Here is a 15,786-nt window from a genome sequence, read left to right on the forward strand (position 1 = left end):
ACTGAACAAATTTCTCCTTGAGAACTACTTCTATTCCATAGAATAATTTGCATTATTGTAATGTGTGAAAGGTGGTGGATAGGAATTACTAATTCACGTCTTATAAATGTTCAGAGTGTAGCCGTGTAGCCATATTTACAAATAAATTGCCTTGGGGTTGAAGCTCTTTTTTCCGTATTTGCTTTAACAGTACGTATGGTTTTGGATAGGGACCGCCTTTAGCAAAACACAGTTTGGTTTTTTAACCCAAACATGTTTCACTGCAGTTGCAGCATCTTCAGTGGGCTTTTATTTTTCATTTGTTAAAGAATGTTCTTTACTGTTTGTATACATGTAACTATAAGTTTTCAAATCATAATTACAGATATTTGAAAAACACACAAATTATGAATTCATACCTTTTTACCACATAGTGTGGTTTTTCCAGTGTGTTGTTTTTCTACAGTGACTGTTTTGTTCCACAGTTTGTCATCTGCAACCACTTACACCTTAAAGTAGATAAATTGTTTAAGCCAAAATTATGATTTGAAAATTGTTATTACTATGCCTGAAATTAATTAATTCTCTCTCTCTCTCTCTCTCTCTCTCTCTCTCTCTCTCTCTCTCTGTGTGTGTGTGTGTGTGTGTGTGTGTGTGTGTGTGTGTGTGTGTGTGTGTGTGTGTGTTTACATAATGTTTTCTCATATTCATCACTGTCAAACACTATATATTCAGTTGTCACTGTCACTGTGCGTGGGGCTCAAAGCTCTATAGGTTGGTCTTGTCTAATAATTCTTTGAGAGCAGAGAACAGACTTCCATTGCAGAGAGCTGTGTATTCATTTATCACTTGTATTCCTTCCACTATGGCTTTTTGTATCTGATAATTTTCTTACATTATTATTTTTTTTTTTGGGGGGGGGGGGGGAGGGGGGGGCTGTTGCTGCATTTGAGAATTTTCAAATCAGTATTGATGTTTGTTGGGTTATGTTTCTTGTCCATGAGGTGTTCAGCAAATGTGGAATGACAGCTGTTACCTTTTAATGCTATTCTGTGTTCTGTGTATCTGATATTAAAGTTTCTGCTTGTCTCCCTATATAAACTGATTTGCAGTCTTGACATGTTAGTTGGTAAGTAACAGATGTGTTGTGCTTGTCTGTGCTTGTGTTGGTCGTCCTTAGTTTTCTCTGTGTTGAGTTGTCTGTCCTGTAGGCTTTCTTTACCTCTTGTTTTTTGAGTATGTTGCCTATTCTGTGGATTGCTTTGTTGTTGTAGGTGAGGATGAACCACTTGTTTGTCATTGTGGGTGTTTCTTGTTCATGTGTGCTCATATGTGGGTTCTGTGTGTTTGTAAGTTGATGAGGAGGCTTTTGTTTTTGTGTGTTGGGTGTCCTTTTTTATTTTGTGGTTCAGTTTATCTATAGTGTTTATGTCATATCCATTCTCTACTGCTATTTGTTTGATTGTCTGTAATTCATTCTTGTAGTTGTTTTCAGTGAGTGGTGTTTTGTTCAGTCTGTGTTACATATATTGGAAGCCAGCTAGTTTGTGTTTAATCGGATGATTATAATCTTTGTGAATGGCTGTGCTGGTGGTGGTCACTTTCCTGAATATAGAGAATTGGTGTTGGTTGTTGTGTCTGTGTATTGTGAGGTCAAGGAAGTTTAACCTTTTGTCGTGTTCTGTGTCTATGGTGAATTTTATTTTTGGGTGTACTTTGTTTACATCACTGTGGAATTGTTGGATGCGACTTGGTGTTTCATCTACAACGCATATGATGTCATCTACATAATGGTACCAGTATATTATCCGATATTGTTTGGGTCTTACTACTGTTTCAAGTATTTTATTTCCAATGTGATTGAGAAAAATGTTGGCTAGGAGTCCGCTGACTGGTGACCCCATTGGAAGCCCGTCTTCTTGTGAGTAGAACTGATTGTCAAATGAGAAATAGTTTTGCTCTGTGATTAGTTTTAGAATGCTAGCTATTTCTTTTATATGGAGTTTGGGAACTTTGGCTTGTTCTTGTAATTGTTGTTTGATGATGTTGATGGTTTCTGCGTTGGGGATATTGGTGTACATGGATGTGATGTCAAATGATGTGAGTGTGGCTGTTGTGGGTATGTTGATGTCTTTGATTTGTTGTGTCAGCTCTTCAGTGTTGTGTATGCTTCTGTTATTTGTGTATATGTAATGTTTCTGTAATTATGTGTGCATTTCTGTACCTAAGTGGTTTGTGGGTGCACTTCTGAAATTGACTATGGGGCATATCGAAATGCCAACCTTGTGGAGCTTTAGTAGGCTGTTCAGTGTGGGTGCTTGGGGGTTCTTTTGTTTCAACCATTTTGCTTTCTAATTTGTGAATATGTGAGAGATATCTTTTGGGAGTGTTAGGGTATTTTTCTGGTATCTTTGTGTTGGGTCACTGGTTAGCTTTGTTATGTTGTTGTCTTCCAGAAATTTTAAGGTTTTTTCCTTGTATTCATCCTGTTTTATTATTATCATGGGGCTGCCCTTGTTAAGAAAGAAAGTGTGAGGGTTTAACAAGGAAACCAAAGGTTTACAGTCAGTAACAAGGAGAAAGTTGGAGCCATATCAAAAAGCAAGAAATTTCTGGAGATCATAGACTACAGCGAGAGCCTCTTTTTCCAGCTGAGAGTAATGTTGCTGGACCAGAGTGAGAGATTTAGAGGCGAAAGCAGCAGGTCATTCGGAGCCGTCAGCATATCAGTGCACTAGGATCATGCCGAGGACGTACTGTGAGATGTCAGTTACCAAAACTATGTGCTGGTCCGGAGAGGCCATAGCTGAACAACAGGCTGAGAGTAGTTTGGATTTCGACATTTGAAAAGCACATTCACAATCCGGGCTCCAGCAGAAAGGTACATTCTTGTGTAACAAGGCATGCAATGAGTGGGCCAATGTGTCCACCCCCACTAGGAATACATGGTAGTAGGCTGTCTTCACTGGGAAGGCCCGAAACCCCTTCATGGGTGAGGGGTAGGGAATAGACACAACAGCGGAGATGGATGTGGCAGAGGGCAAACCCTAACCAGCAAGACCTCGAACCCCAAATAAACAGTGGAAGGTTCTAAAAACTGAGATTTCAGGAGGTTTTACTGTAAGCCTGTGGACTGTAAGACAAAAAAACAAAGTGCGTAAATTTTTCAAGTGATTGGCTGTGGAGGAGCCGATGACAACAGTATCAACCATGTAATTAATGCAACCTGGACAAGCATAGTCAGTTGCTCTAAAAATGTTGGAAAGCAGCAGGAGTGCCAGCCACACCCAAAGGAAAGTGCAAATTATTTACAAAGACCAAAAGAATTTTTCGGAACCAGAACTCGCCAGGACTCTTTGCCCACAGGAACCTGCAGATACATTTCAGACAAATTAAATTTAGAGAAGTAATGACCACCCGATATTTCCGCCAACAGTTCCTTCTTGTGTGGGGGAAGGTACATATCCATGACGACTGCACATTGACAGTAGTACTGAAGTCTCCACAGAGGCGATGTTTCCCCAACAACTTCCAAACTACGACTTGCAGAGATTACCATTTGCTAGCCGTAACAGGTTGCACCACCCCTAGAGACTGAAGTCTGTCCAATTCTGCTTTCACTTGATCTTTCAAGGCGGCAGGAATAGAATGCGCACAACAAAAATGAGGCCGAGCCACGGATTTCAAAGAAATATGAGCAGAAATATTTGTAGCACCTCCTACATCTTCTGAAAAAGATTCCAAAAAACTCCTCACACAGTATTTCCAGTTGAGAATACAGTACCTGACCAGACAAGGAGAACTGAGTTGATAGAATATCCAGATGCCTGAAATGCATCCATCCCAAACAAGTTCTCAACACTGGCATCCACAGCCACTGAAAATGTAATGGAATGAACCACTGTCTTGTAACAGGCAGTTGCTGTAACTTGTCCTAACAGCACAATGTTGTGTTTGTTATAACTAACCAGCTTCCGCGTGGGCAGCGTCAATGGCGGCAAGCCTAAACTCACATTGGTTTGAGAATTTAGTAATGTCACTGCAGTACCAGTGTTGACATGTAGCCAGAGCACATGGTGAAAAAGATTTAACTTGATAAAAAACTTCAGAGAAGTCACAAGCATTGGAATCACACAGTTTATGTTTGTGTCTATATCCTGAGCAATCCTCGGCGAACAACACAAGGAAGAAATGTGGTCTTCCTTCTGGGAAGCATTACAAGTAGCCCAGTGCTTAGAGCACGCCGAATGTTGGTGCTGGACAAAACAGAAAGGACAAGGTGGAAACAGAGAATGCTGATGCCGGCGCTGTGGCAGTTGTGGCTGCTTTTGCCAGCCTTGATCTGCTCGGCACTGGGCCCACATGTTTGCCACTACTATTGCCTCTTCCTCGCATAAGCTGTCTGTCGTCCTAGTGGGCATATCTTATGACACTACTGCTATGTTGCCCCATTCTTCAATTTGGTCACCCATGACCGAGAAACTTGAAAAAATTGTGCTCTACGTAGAGCTTCTGCCATCAGGTGGTTTTCACAGAGTAAAGCCTTCTGGCGCACTTCCTTTTCCGGAATGAAACAGGTAATTGCGTCACACACCACAGTGTCTGCACGGGCATTAGTAATGAATTGACACTTACGCCTAAGGCCACGAAGTTCAGCTGTCGAGACTCTGTTTGACTGCTTTGATTTCTTGCAGCATCAGCAGAATTCAACTCGCACCACTCTGAGATGCCTTTGTTTGCAGTAATAGTTAGACAATAAACTGCTCATGTTATTAAAGATAAGAGCTGCCAGTTCTTGTAAGAGGGCAAGCTGACATAGTAATTGATACACCTTAGGTGGAATCCACAAGAGAAAGGAGACTTTGCACAAATTCGATTGTGTCACACCAAAAGCAAAAAAAATGCTGTGTGAGTCAGTGTTTTTTGTGAGCGTCCCAGTATTCAGCTGAATCATCATATGGAGAAAAATTGGGTGTATGGACCAGTGGAACAGTTCCCTGTCTGTTAATGGAAGCCAGCAAAGTGGTCACAGCCAAAGTAAGCTGTTCAATCCAGGCCAGTAGCACAGTATCCATACTAAATAAACCTGATCAAATGGCACTTAAAGACTGTAAATGCGGAAACTGTTCCAAACTTGTGGCTAGTTGTTTAGTAACTATGTAATACACAAAACCAATCCAAATCGCACAAATATTTCTGTAGTCATAACCTGTGAACAGTAATGGAAAAGCCTCTCAGGAGTTCACATGACTCAGAATAGTAGGTGGGTGATTCAAACACACATGTGGCAATACAACACTCAACGCACTCACACACATTAGTAGCAGGATACAGCAGCAAGCATCCCATCAAAGTTATTTATGTCATCTACAGTATTCTTCCCTTGCTGGAAACCAATTCGATTATTCAAAAGAATTCTATATTTTACAATAAAATTTTGTATCTGAGTGGCATCTAGTTTGTCACACATTCTTTACAAGACTGGAAAAGAAGAATAGGATGAGACTGTTCTATATCTTTCCCTGACCCTTTCTTGAAGTGTGGTTTTGTTTTAGAGCTGATCAGTAGATCTGGTTAACTGGCGAGTAACTCTAGAGTTTCAAATAGTGTGCTCCCTCTGAATGCTAAGGTGGTTTCTTGGTGTGCACAAGCAAACGTGTGTGTGTGTGTGTGTGTGTGTGTGTGTGTGTGTGTGTGTGTGTGTGGGTTGATCCCCACCTACAATTTTTCTGCTTCACCGAGCTAGGTGATACTAAGTACTTGAGTAATGCCCTGCTGAAGATTAACAGTGGGATCAAAGGATATGTAGATCAGACATATAGGGTATCCCAAATTCATTTATTCCATGCTCCTCATAAAACATTTAGTGTCATGTCAGTAGCAATTTGAAAATGTTATTTTAAAGCAAAGAGGATTTTTATTAATGAATAATTAGCCAAAAATAACTTAAAATTAATTTACTGTCTAACATTTGTTTTTCAAAGCGGTATCTCATATTTAGTGTGTTGTCATTCTGAAAGGGTAACATTCTCCAGTAATGAGGATAATTTGTCACTCAGAAATTGTTGATAAATAGCACTACAAATGTCACCCACAATTCCTGGTCACATACTGATGCTAAAGGGAACCCAATGTTGTGGGCTAATGACTGCTTGAGTATTTGCATCTGGAGTATGTTATCATGGTAACTTAGTATTCTTCTCTTTTGTGCATACTGCGATTTCTGTAAATAAATTGTTGTCTGTGAACAGCAGAACTTCAATGCTCAGTACCATACATATGGAATGGGTAAAGTAGAAAACAGTTTTAATGCAATGACTGATTTTGGCGCCACATTTACTAGAATAAATACACGAACACAGCCAAGAAGAAAGGTGCAATAAACATCAACAGGAAGACAGTGACCCACTGAATACTAAACATTCTTGGAACAAGTAAAATAGCCTATATCTCACAAGCTGTTTGTTTCCAGACATGTTCATAGGATTTTTCCTTGATTTCACCAGTACTCTCTTCAGTAAGAATATTCAACACTAACTGTGAAAGTAACACATTCTTATATTTATTTTTGTTGTATGTGTGTATGATTACAGGAAAGGTGTTGACAAGTACTGACTTTCTGTTAATGTGTGTCTTGTTACAGTGGTGAACATGAATGATCCTGCTGAATTGAAAGAAAAATTAATTGAAACTTTGAAAAGCAAGTCATGGTTGGAGACGGAAAAGGAACAGTTGGAACAGAAAGCAGCTCATTTGGCAAAAATGAATGCTTCACTTAAAGCTGCATCAGATGAATTAGAAAGCAACCAGGTTACACTGAGAGAGAGGCTCAAAGTTCTTGAAGCACAGTTGGCACACAGGTAATTTTTATTCGAAGTACCAGTGTAAAGGTTTGTCATTAGGGAATGTCTTATTTACAGCTAACTTAAACATCTTGCATTACAAGCTGTGCACTGCCATTTCCATCCATTAGTAAGAATCAGTAATTTTTTAAGCTAGTAACTGCAGTTACAATGTACACTATCTGATGAAAAGTATCTGGACACACATTAATGGACATTAATATGGGGTGTAACCACCCTTCACCTTTATGGTGGCTTTAACTCTGGTGAAGTCACATTCAATGATGTGTCTGAATGTCTATGGAGGATTGGCAATGCATTCTTCCTCATGAGCAAAAGCCAGAGAAGGTAGTGATGTAGGATGTACTGGGATCTGGAGTGAAGTAAACATTCTGACTCATTCCAAAGACATTCCATTGCATTCAGATCAGGACTTGGGACAGGCCAGCCCATTTCAGGAATGTTATTGTCCACAAATTATAGCCTCACAGCTGCTGCTTTATGACAAGGCACATTGTCATATTGACATAAACAACCATTGTCTCTGAACTGTTCCTCTACTAAGGGCAGTACACAGTGCTGTAAAATGTGTTCATATCTTTCAATATTTAGCATTTCTTAAAGCACAATAATGGGACCACACACTACTCATTGAAACACTCACGTACCATAACATCACCTCCCTCATACTTCACTATTTGCCCTACACATACTGGAAGGTAACATTCTCCAGGCAGTCGGCAAAACCAAACCCTTCCGTCAGATAGCCACAGGGTATAGCGTGATTAATCACTCCAAATCACTGGTTTCTAGCCATCTACTGTCTCATTGCATCACTCTTTAGATCGCGTCACTTAGCATTGACTAGAGAAATGTGTGGTTTATAAGGAGCTGCTCTCGACCCTTTTACCCCATTCTTTTTAAGTGCCTATGTATTGGCTTTGGACTAGGTTGACTCATAATAGCACTTTAGAACTCAAGACTGATTCCTTCCACTGAAATCATGTGATTTTGTGCTACAACCATTTGCAATACTCGATGGTCCCTTTCTGTCATTACATGAAGTTTATCTAGGTTTAGCTGTGGTTGTTCTTTCACATTTCCATGTCACAATCACTTTACCAACAGTCAACTCAGGCAGCTTTAGAAGGGTTACTCACATCCTGTGAGTAGTCTATGTTTGAAGTCACTGAGCTCTCCTGACTGACCCATTCTCCTGCTACTGTTTCTCTGCTGACAACACAGTACTCCCTGCCTCCTTTTATACTGGCAGGTCCACATCTCATATACATCTGGTTGTCAATGCTGCATTACATAGGGGTGTCTGGATACTTTTGATCATGTGCTGTGTATAGGAATACAGGGTGAATCACCTATCACTTGCACCGCAGATATTTCAGGCATGGAAGGCACTACTGATACACAGTTTTCACAGAATTGAATTATAGGCATGCAATTGGTTTATAACAGACACAAATTTTGAAATGAGACAGTGCCTATTGACAGTAAAATCCTTAAAGTAGCACAAATGAGGATGATGAGAATGTCAGTGGTGTTTGTTGCAGGAAGCTAGTGCAAGTACTTTATAGGTTATCGTATTGTGACATTGTAAACACTGACAGCTGTGTGTTCCATCCTATTGCTTAGATGCTAGGTGACGATATTAGGTGTGTTTACATTGTGTTGTGTGTACACTGTGATTGCATTGCAAGGGTCCTGTCACCTTATTGTGTGCCAGCATGAATGCCCACTCCTCTCTCTCTGTCTGTCTGTGTGTGTGTGTGTGTGTGTGTGTGTGTGTGTGTGGGGTGGGGGGTGGGGGGGGGGAAGTGGAGTGGAGTGGAGTGGAGTGGAGTGGTGGTGGTGGTGGTGGTGGTGGTGAGGGGGGGGGGCATGGTATGCATGTGCAAAATGCCTGTCTATCTGTTACCTACTCCAAGGGAGAGGAGAGGAGAGGAGATTGAGTTTTAGATAATTGTCGTATGTGCAAATCTTGCTGGCTGATGACATTTTTTTCTGTTATATTTATGTTTTATTTTTCGTACGTTTTCTGCAATAAACTGCACACACAATTCTTTAACAATAGGCAATTTTGTTCTTTTCTTTTAACACTTAAACAAGTGGATAGAATTCAAGTAGAAAGTATGTAGGTAAGTGGTTTTATATAAAACCTTTGGCTGAAAGGGGTGTTACAGAAGTAGATTTTGCAAGCGTATTATAGGTCACGAGGTGCAACATAATAACTATATGAGATTTAGTGAATTACTATGAGACGTGCAGTATAAATTGGACACCATGGAGGGAGATGTAATCTGCAAACTTTCTTTTTATATATTACTTACATTCTGAAACATTTCTCACATTTGCTGTATAAATTGTAATACTGTAACATATAAAAAAGTGGAAGAGTAGTTCAGAAATACATCATAACAAAAGAGCTGAACTTCACTAAAATCCTTCTGGTTACAGGGAGAGCATTGATGATGCTGCAGTTTTAAAGCAAGAACTTGTTCAGGTTCAGAGGATGATGGATGAATTGACTAGAGAGAAAGAAAAGGAGCGAGACATGCTACAAAAAGATTTACAGCATCTACAAGACAAGTATACTCAATTAGAGCAGTGGAACACGGATGCTTCAATTCATACAAGAGAGTAGTATTATTTTAATATTTTTGTCTGTTGTATATCATTATAGTGACCAATATTTGTCTCAAGTATAAATGATTTAAAAATTTAAAAAAATTGATTATGTGTCTGTAGGATTCATGTTTTTGTCCCCATACTCAAAGAACATTGGGAAAGTTTTCCAACACAGATCATTTTGTGTTTAATTCTTCTAAAATTAATTCTCGGTGCTCTCAGTGGGTCACTTCATTCTTTGAAACTGTTAAAAAAATATTTGTTTCTTTTTTTCTACTATCTTCTGGCAGCTGACCACTTTAATTAGCCCTTCAGTTTGAGGAACCTTTCATCTGCGGACAGTTGCTGTCCTTTCATGTCTGGAAACGAAGACAAGGCCAGATAATGAATTTTCATGGCTATAGGGAGGATCTTCAAAAACTTTGAAGCTTAATGCAGCCTTAGAATCCTCAAAAATTTTTGACTAATATTTTTTGCTATTGAACATAGTTAGGAAAGTTCTGAGAGACTTTAAATACTTTAGGAATAAAGGAGACCACTCACTGAGCAGCAGAAGTATTGAGTTGTCAACAGACACACACGAAAGAGAAAGAAAACTTGCTAGCTTTATCTGTGTGTGTGTGTGTGTGTGTGTGTGTGTGTGTGTGTGTGACAAAGGATTTATTTCAAATGCTAGCACGTTTTCTTTCTCTTTTGTGTGCGCCTGTTGATAACTCAACACTTCTGCTATTTGGTGGTTGGTGTTCTTTACTTCTAAGCTATTCTTGACTGTTCTTAGGATTAAAAAAAATTCAGCCATCCATCTAGGCTGAGTGGTTTTAAGTGCCTGTACAACTTCTGTATGTTAACTTGTTGGCTGAGACTTGGTTGGCACATCATAGCAATGAAGTTTCACAGTATTTAACATAGTTATTCACACAAATTAAGGTGTTTGTTTCTGGAAGAATAGAGAAATAAATATTGTAATAAACTGAATTTGTATGTAAATGTAACATTTATCATGCAAAAATCATGGATCAACAAAGCCTGCCTAGAACTTAACCTCAGGAGGCTTAACTTCCATTATTGTTAATAGAAAATAGATAACAGCATTCCTGGATTTTCAAACATTAGTTTCCTTCATTTAAGAGGAAAAAATGAATCGATTGGTAATGACTGGATCTGCAGGTGTGGGAGGGTACCTCATCACATGTGGATAAAAACTTATCTTAAAACCAGTCCATGGAAAGCCTGTGGATTTCCAGTATACTTGAATAATAGATTCTTAGATATTGTCAAATGTACATGGATTTTTGGAACTGTAAATAAGTATAAGCTTGCAACTGAAATCTGCACTTACATTGCTGGAGAAAAAAATAATGTGCTCAATTTTAAATTGTTGAGGATCTGAAATTTCTTTTAATGTAACGGTGTACAATTTGGCTGTGATGCACTTGTTTCTTTTCTCAATTTTACATTGTGCAGTTTCTCTTGTTGAGCTGAATACATTGTTGCTTAACTAGTCGTCTCTCCACCCACCCCATATGCTGAGCAAGGTGGCATAGTGGTTAGCACACTGGACTCACATTTGAGAGGACAACGTTGAAATCTGCATCCAGCCATCCAGATTTAGGTTTTCTGCAATTTCCCTGAATTGGTCCAGGCAAATGCCACAATGGTTCTCTTGAAAGGGCACAGCCGATTTCCCATCCTATCTTCGAAACATTTCGAGCTTGTGTTCTGTCTATAAAGACCTCATTGTCAACAGGATATTAAACCCTAATCTACCTTCCTTCTCCCTTCAAGTAAATATAGTCCAGTGGCTTTTCACTTAAATTATTACCGGTGCAACATCTTACTGTGTTTGTTACCTATAGCTCCTTCTCCATTGTTTTTGAACCTCATAAGATGTCAAGATGAACATTTCTGTGTGTTCCTTCTAAATAGCCCAATGGTTGCTCCCCATGTCCCCCCCTTCCCCTCCCACCCACCTCCTACTCTGCTCAGCATCTCTAGCAATGAAATATAGAACATTTTAACTGTACTAATCTTGTAAAACCTTTTATAGACAACACAAACACGCCACAATTCCAAATTCTTTAAATCACTGAGTGTTTATGATGAATAAAGTGCTCTATCTCTTGTGTGCTTGCTGTTTATAGAGAATTAAACACTGAGGTCCTTCTTCCATCCTGTTCTATTGTCCACTTATCCAAATTTAAGTTTTCTGTTGTTTTTCTTAACCACAAATGCTGGGATGGTTCCAGTAAAAAGCGTACAACTAACATCTTCAACTTTTGTAGTGCTGTCTTCCTCAGTTGCGTGTAATATTACGGTATATTGATAATTTTTACTTATGGACTGTCTGACAGCATCTGAATAAAACACAATTTTAGCGCCATACGCGTTTCGCCTTTATTTTCTGCAAGGCATCATCAGTGGCCTGGAATATGTACATATGTTAGCTATTTTATTTACATTTTTGTCACTGTGCCTATAGGGTATAAACAGTTCTGGTGGTTGGTATTTCCTATTACGTAGTAATGTTTTGAACTGTACTTACAGGTTGCGTGGACAATTTCTAACATATTATGCTCCTGTTGCATTTTTGGTGTTGTTCTTCTTCTTATGAACGCCAATTTGCGGTTTTTTCCACATTCCACAGCACTATGCACTGAACGCTTGTTTTAATGCAATGTTTTGGTTTCTGTTGCCGACTGTCAAATGTTTTTGCCAAAGATCGAATGTTATTGGCAAACTTATGAGTGTAACTATTGAATTATCTGTGGTCTGTTCGTGTATGCATTTGTGTGTGTGTGTGTGTGTGTGTGTGTGTGTGTGTGTGTGTGTGTGTGTGTGTTTTGGTGTGATATTAATTTTATTTTATTTATTTATTTATTTATTTTGTGCTGTGTGTGTGTGTGTGTGTGTGTGTGTGTGTGTGTGTGTGTGTGTGTGTGTGTGTCCAGATGGTGTGGGGAAGAGTTGTTTTGTTTTATCATTTCCTTTATTAAGTGTAGTAGGAGCCTGTGCTGATGTGTGTTTGTTCATTTATCACACGTTTGTTTTCTGCTGTGGCTTTCTGGATGTGGAAGTTTTCTTGCGTTTGTATAAGATGTTTGTCATGGTTGCTTATTCTCATTATTTTCATTTCTTGTTCCATGTTTGTAGGATGATGGTTGTAGTGTTTTAAATGCTCTGCAAATGTGGGATTGTTTGTTTCATACTTCCAACATCTGATATGTTCTTTGTATCTTGTTTCACAATTCCTGCGTGTCATGCCTATGTATACTGCATCACAACTTTAACATTCAAGTTTATATATTCCTATATTCCTGATTGTTGGAATTTGTCCCTCTTGGTAGCTGGCTGGCTTAGGTGTGATTGAAGGGTTTGCCCAGGCTTATATGCTATTTTGAAGCCTTGTCTCTTTAGGATGTTTGCAACTCTGTGTGTTAGTTTATGTGTGTAGGTCATGGTGTACCATCTGGTTCTTTCCTGTATGGTGTTGTCATTGTGTGTGTTTGTTGAGTGTGTTTGTAAGTTTTCAGCTTGTGAGTTCTTTTGTATTCTGGAAATGTTGTGTTTGTTTTTTATTTGTGTTTTTATTTTTTGATTGAGCCTGTGTACCACATGTGTGCCATACCTGTTGTTCCTAGCTATTTGTATGATTGTACTCATTTCTTGTTCATAGTTTCTCTTGCTGAGTGGGATTCTGTTTAATCTATGTAACATGTGCCTTAGTGCTGCAAGTTTCTGGCTGTGGGGGTGGTAGGATGTGAAATGTATTATTGTGTCTGTGGCTGTTGGTTTTCTAAAGATGTTAAATGTATGTTTGTCATTATCTTTTTTAATTGTAATGTCAAGAAAATTTATTTGATTTTCTTTTTCAAGTGTGAATTTTATGTTCTGATGAGCTTTGTTTATTTCTGAATGGAGTTCATCTATTTTTTTCACTTGGCTCATCTACCAGACAAATAATGTCATCCATGTATCTGTACCAATATATGATTTTGAAACTTTCATTTGTGGTTATCTTTTCAAATATCTGATTTTCTAGGTGACTGATGAAAATGTTTGCTAGTGTACCTGATATTGGGGATCCCATGGGCAGTCCATCAGTTTGTAGATAATATTCTTTCTCAAACTGAAAGTAGTTTTGTTCAGGTGTCAGTCTGAGCATATCTGTTATTTCTTTTATTGCGTCTGTGGTGAGGTTGCTGTGGGATGAGAGATTTTGTTCTATGATTTCTATTGTTTCTGTGATAGGGATGGAGGTATACATATTTTCTATATCGAATGAAATCAGTGATGCTGTGTGTGGTACCTGTATGTTCTGTATATTTTCTATTAGGTTTCCTGTGTTTATCACTGTTCTGTTGTTTTCTACTTTATAGTGCTTTGTAACTAACTTTTGGAAGTGTCTGGCTATGCGGTATGTTGGGGCTTTCCTGAAGTTGATAACAGCTCTCATTGGCATTCTGTCTTTATGTACTTTCGGTTGACTGCGGAGTGTTGGTGTTTGTGGGTTTTTCTGTGTTAAGTAGTATTTCTGTTTGTCTGTGAGTGTGTGTTCAATGTTTTTCAGTGTTCATTTCACATTTGCCTGGAATCGTGTAGTTGGATGTGACTTCAGTTTTTGTATACAAATAGCTAGGAACAACGGGTATGACACACATGTGGTACACAGGCTCAATCAAAAAATAAAAACACACATAAAAAACAAACACAACATTTCCAGAATACAAAAGAACTCACAAGCTGAAAACTTACAAACACACTCAACAAACACACACAATGACACCACCATACAGAAAAGAACCAGATGGTACACCATGACCTACACACATAAACTAACACACAGAGTTGCAAACATCCTAAAGAGACAGGGCTTCAAAATAGCATATAAGCCTGGGCAAACCCTTCAATCACACCTAAGCCAGCCAGCTACCAAGAGGGACAAATTCCAACAATCAGGAATATAGGAATATATAAACTTGAATGTTAAAGTTGTGATGCAGTATACATAGGCATGACATGCAGGAATTTTGAAACAAGATACAAAGAACATATCAGATGTTGGAAGTATGAAACAAACAATTCCACATTTGCAGAGCATTTAAAACACTACAACCATCATCCTACAAACATGGAATAAGAAATGAAAATAATGAGAATAAGCAACCATGACAAACATCTTATACAAACGCAAGAAAACTTCCACATCCAGAAAGCCACAGCAGAAAACAAACATGTGATAAATGAACAAACACACATCAGCACAGGCTCCCTACTACACTTAAGAAAGGAAATGATAACATAAAACAAAACAACTCTTCCCCACACCATCTGGACGGACACACACACACACACACACACACACACACACACACACAGGGAAAAAAAAATCACACAAAAAAACACACACACACACACACACACACACACACACACACACACACACACACTAACGCACACACAAATGCATACACGAACAGACCACAGATACTTCAATAGTTACACTCATAAGTTTGCCAATAACATTCGATCTTTGGCAAAAACATTTGACAGTTGGCAACAGAAACCAAAACATTGCATTAAAACAAGCGTTCAGTGCATAGTGCTGTGGAATGTGGAAAAAATCGCAAATTGGCGTTCATAAGAAGAAGAACAACACCAAAAATGCAACAGGAGCATAATATGTAAAAATTGTCCTCGCAACCTGTAAGTACAGTTCAAAACATTACTACTTAATAGGAAATACCAACCACCAGAACTGTTTATAACCTATAGGCACAGTGACAAAAATGTAAATAAAATAGCTAACATATGTACATATTCCAGGCCACTGATGATGCCTTGCAGAAAATAAAGGTGAAACGCGTATGGCACTAGAATTGTGTTTTATTCAGTTGCTGTCAGACGGTCCATAAGTAAAAATTATCAATATACCGCAAAGCATACAACTAATTTCCTTCCCTGACCTTCCTCCAATTCGTGACTGTCCTTGGTCTCTAATGACCCTGGTGTAAATCCTAATTTTTCTGCTGTGTATCTTGCATAGAATATTTATTGCTGATATGTTATCTGTTTGTACTCTCTGATTCTTCTACTTTGCAGTTATTGTTCCCATGCACCACGAGCTGAATACATTTATGCCATGGCTTTCATTGTTTTGCCCTTCTTGAAAGACTATTATACCATCTTATCCACATTTCACTTTTTAAATGTTAGGTGTTTAGTCTTTGCATTGTCTTATGTTCTCATTTCCAGTTTTACAAAGATTCAAGAAATAGGTACCAATAGAAAAATTACAGCTATTTAATAAAGTACTTCCACAAATAAT

At 38.6% G+C, this 15,786-nt stretch overlaps 1 protein-coding gene across 1 annotated transcript in view; it reads left to right on the forward strand.

The window, feature by feature from the left end:
- LOC126470101 (early endosome antigen 1-like) overlaps positions 1-15,786 on the forward strand; it is a 208,493-nt gene that overhangs the window by 112,329 nt on the left and 80,378 nt on the right. Inside the window, exons 5-6 of the mRNA XM_050097673.1 lie at positions 6,623-6,839; positions 9,291-9,473. Of these exons, the coding sequence (XP_049953630.1) occupies positions 6,623-6,839; positions 9,291-9,473 (400 nt within the window). The remainder of the gene's footprint in view (positions 1-6,622; positions 6,840-9,290; positions 9,474-15,786) is intronic.

Source organism: Schistocerca serialis, chromosome 3, assembly GCF_023864345.2.
Source record: "Schistocerca serialis cubense isolate TAMUIC-IGC-003099 chromosome 3, iqSchSeri2.2, whole genome shotgun sequence".
Classification (NCBI taxonomy): Eukaryota; Metazoa; Arthropoda; class Insecta; order Orthoptera; family Acrididae; genus Schistocerca; species Schistocerca serialis.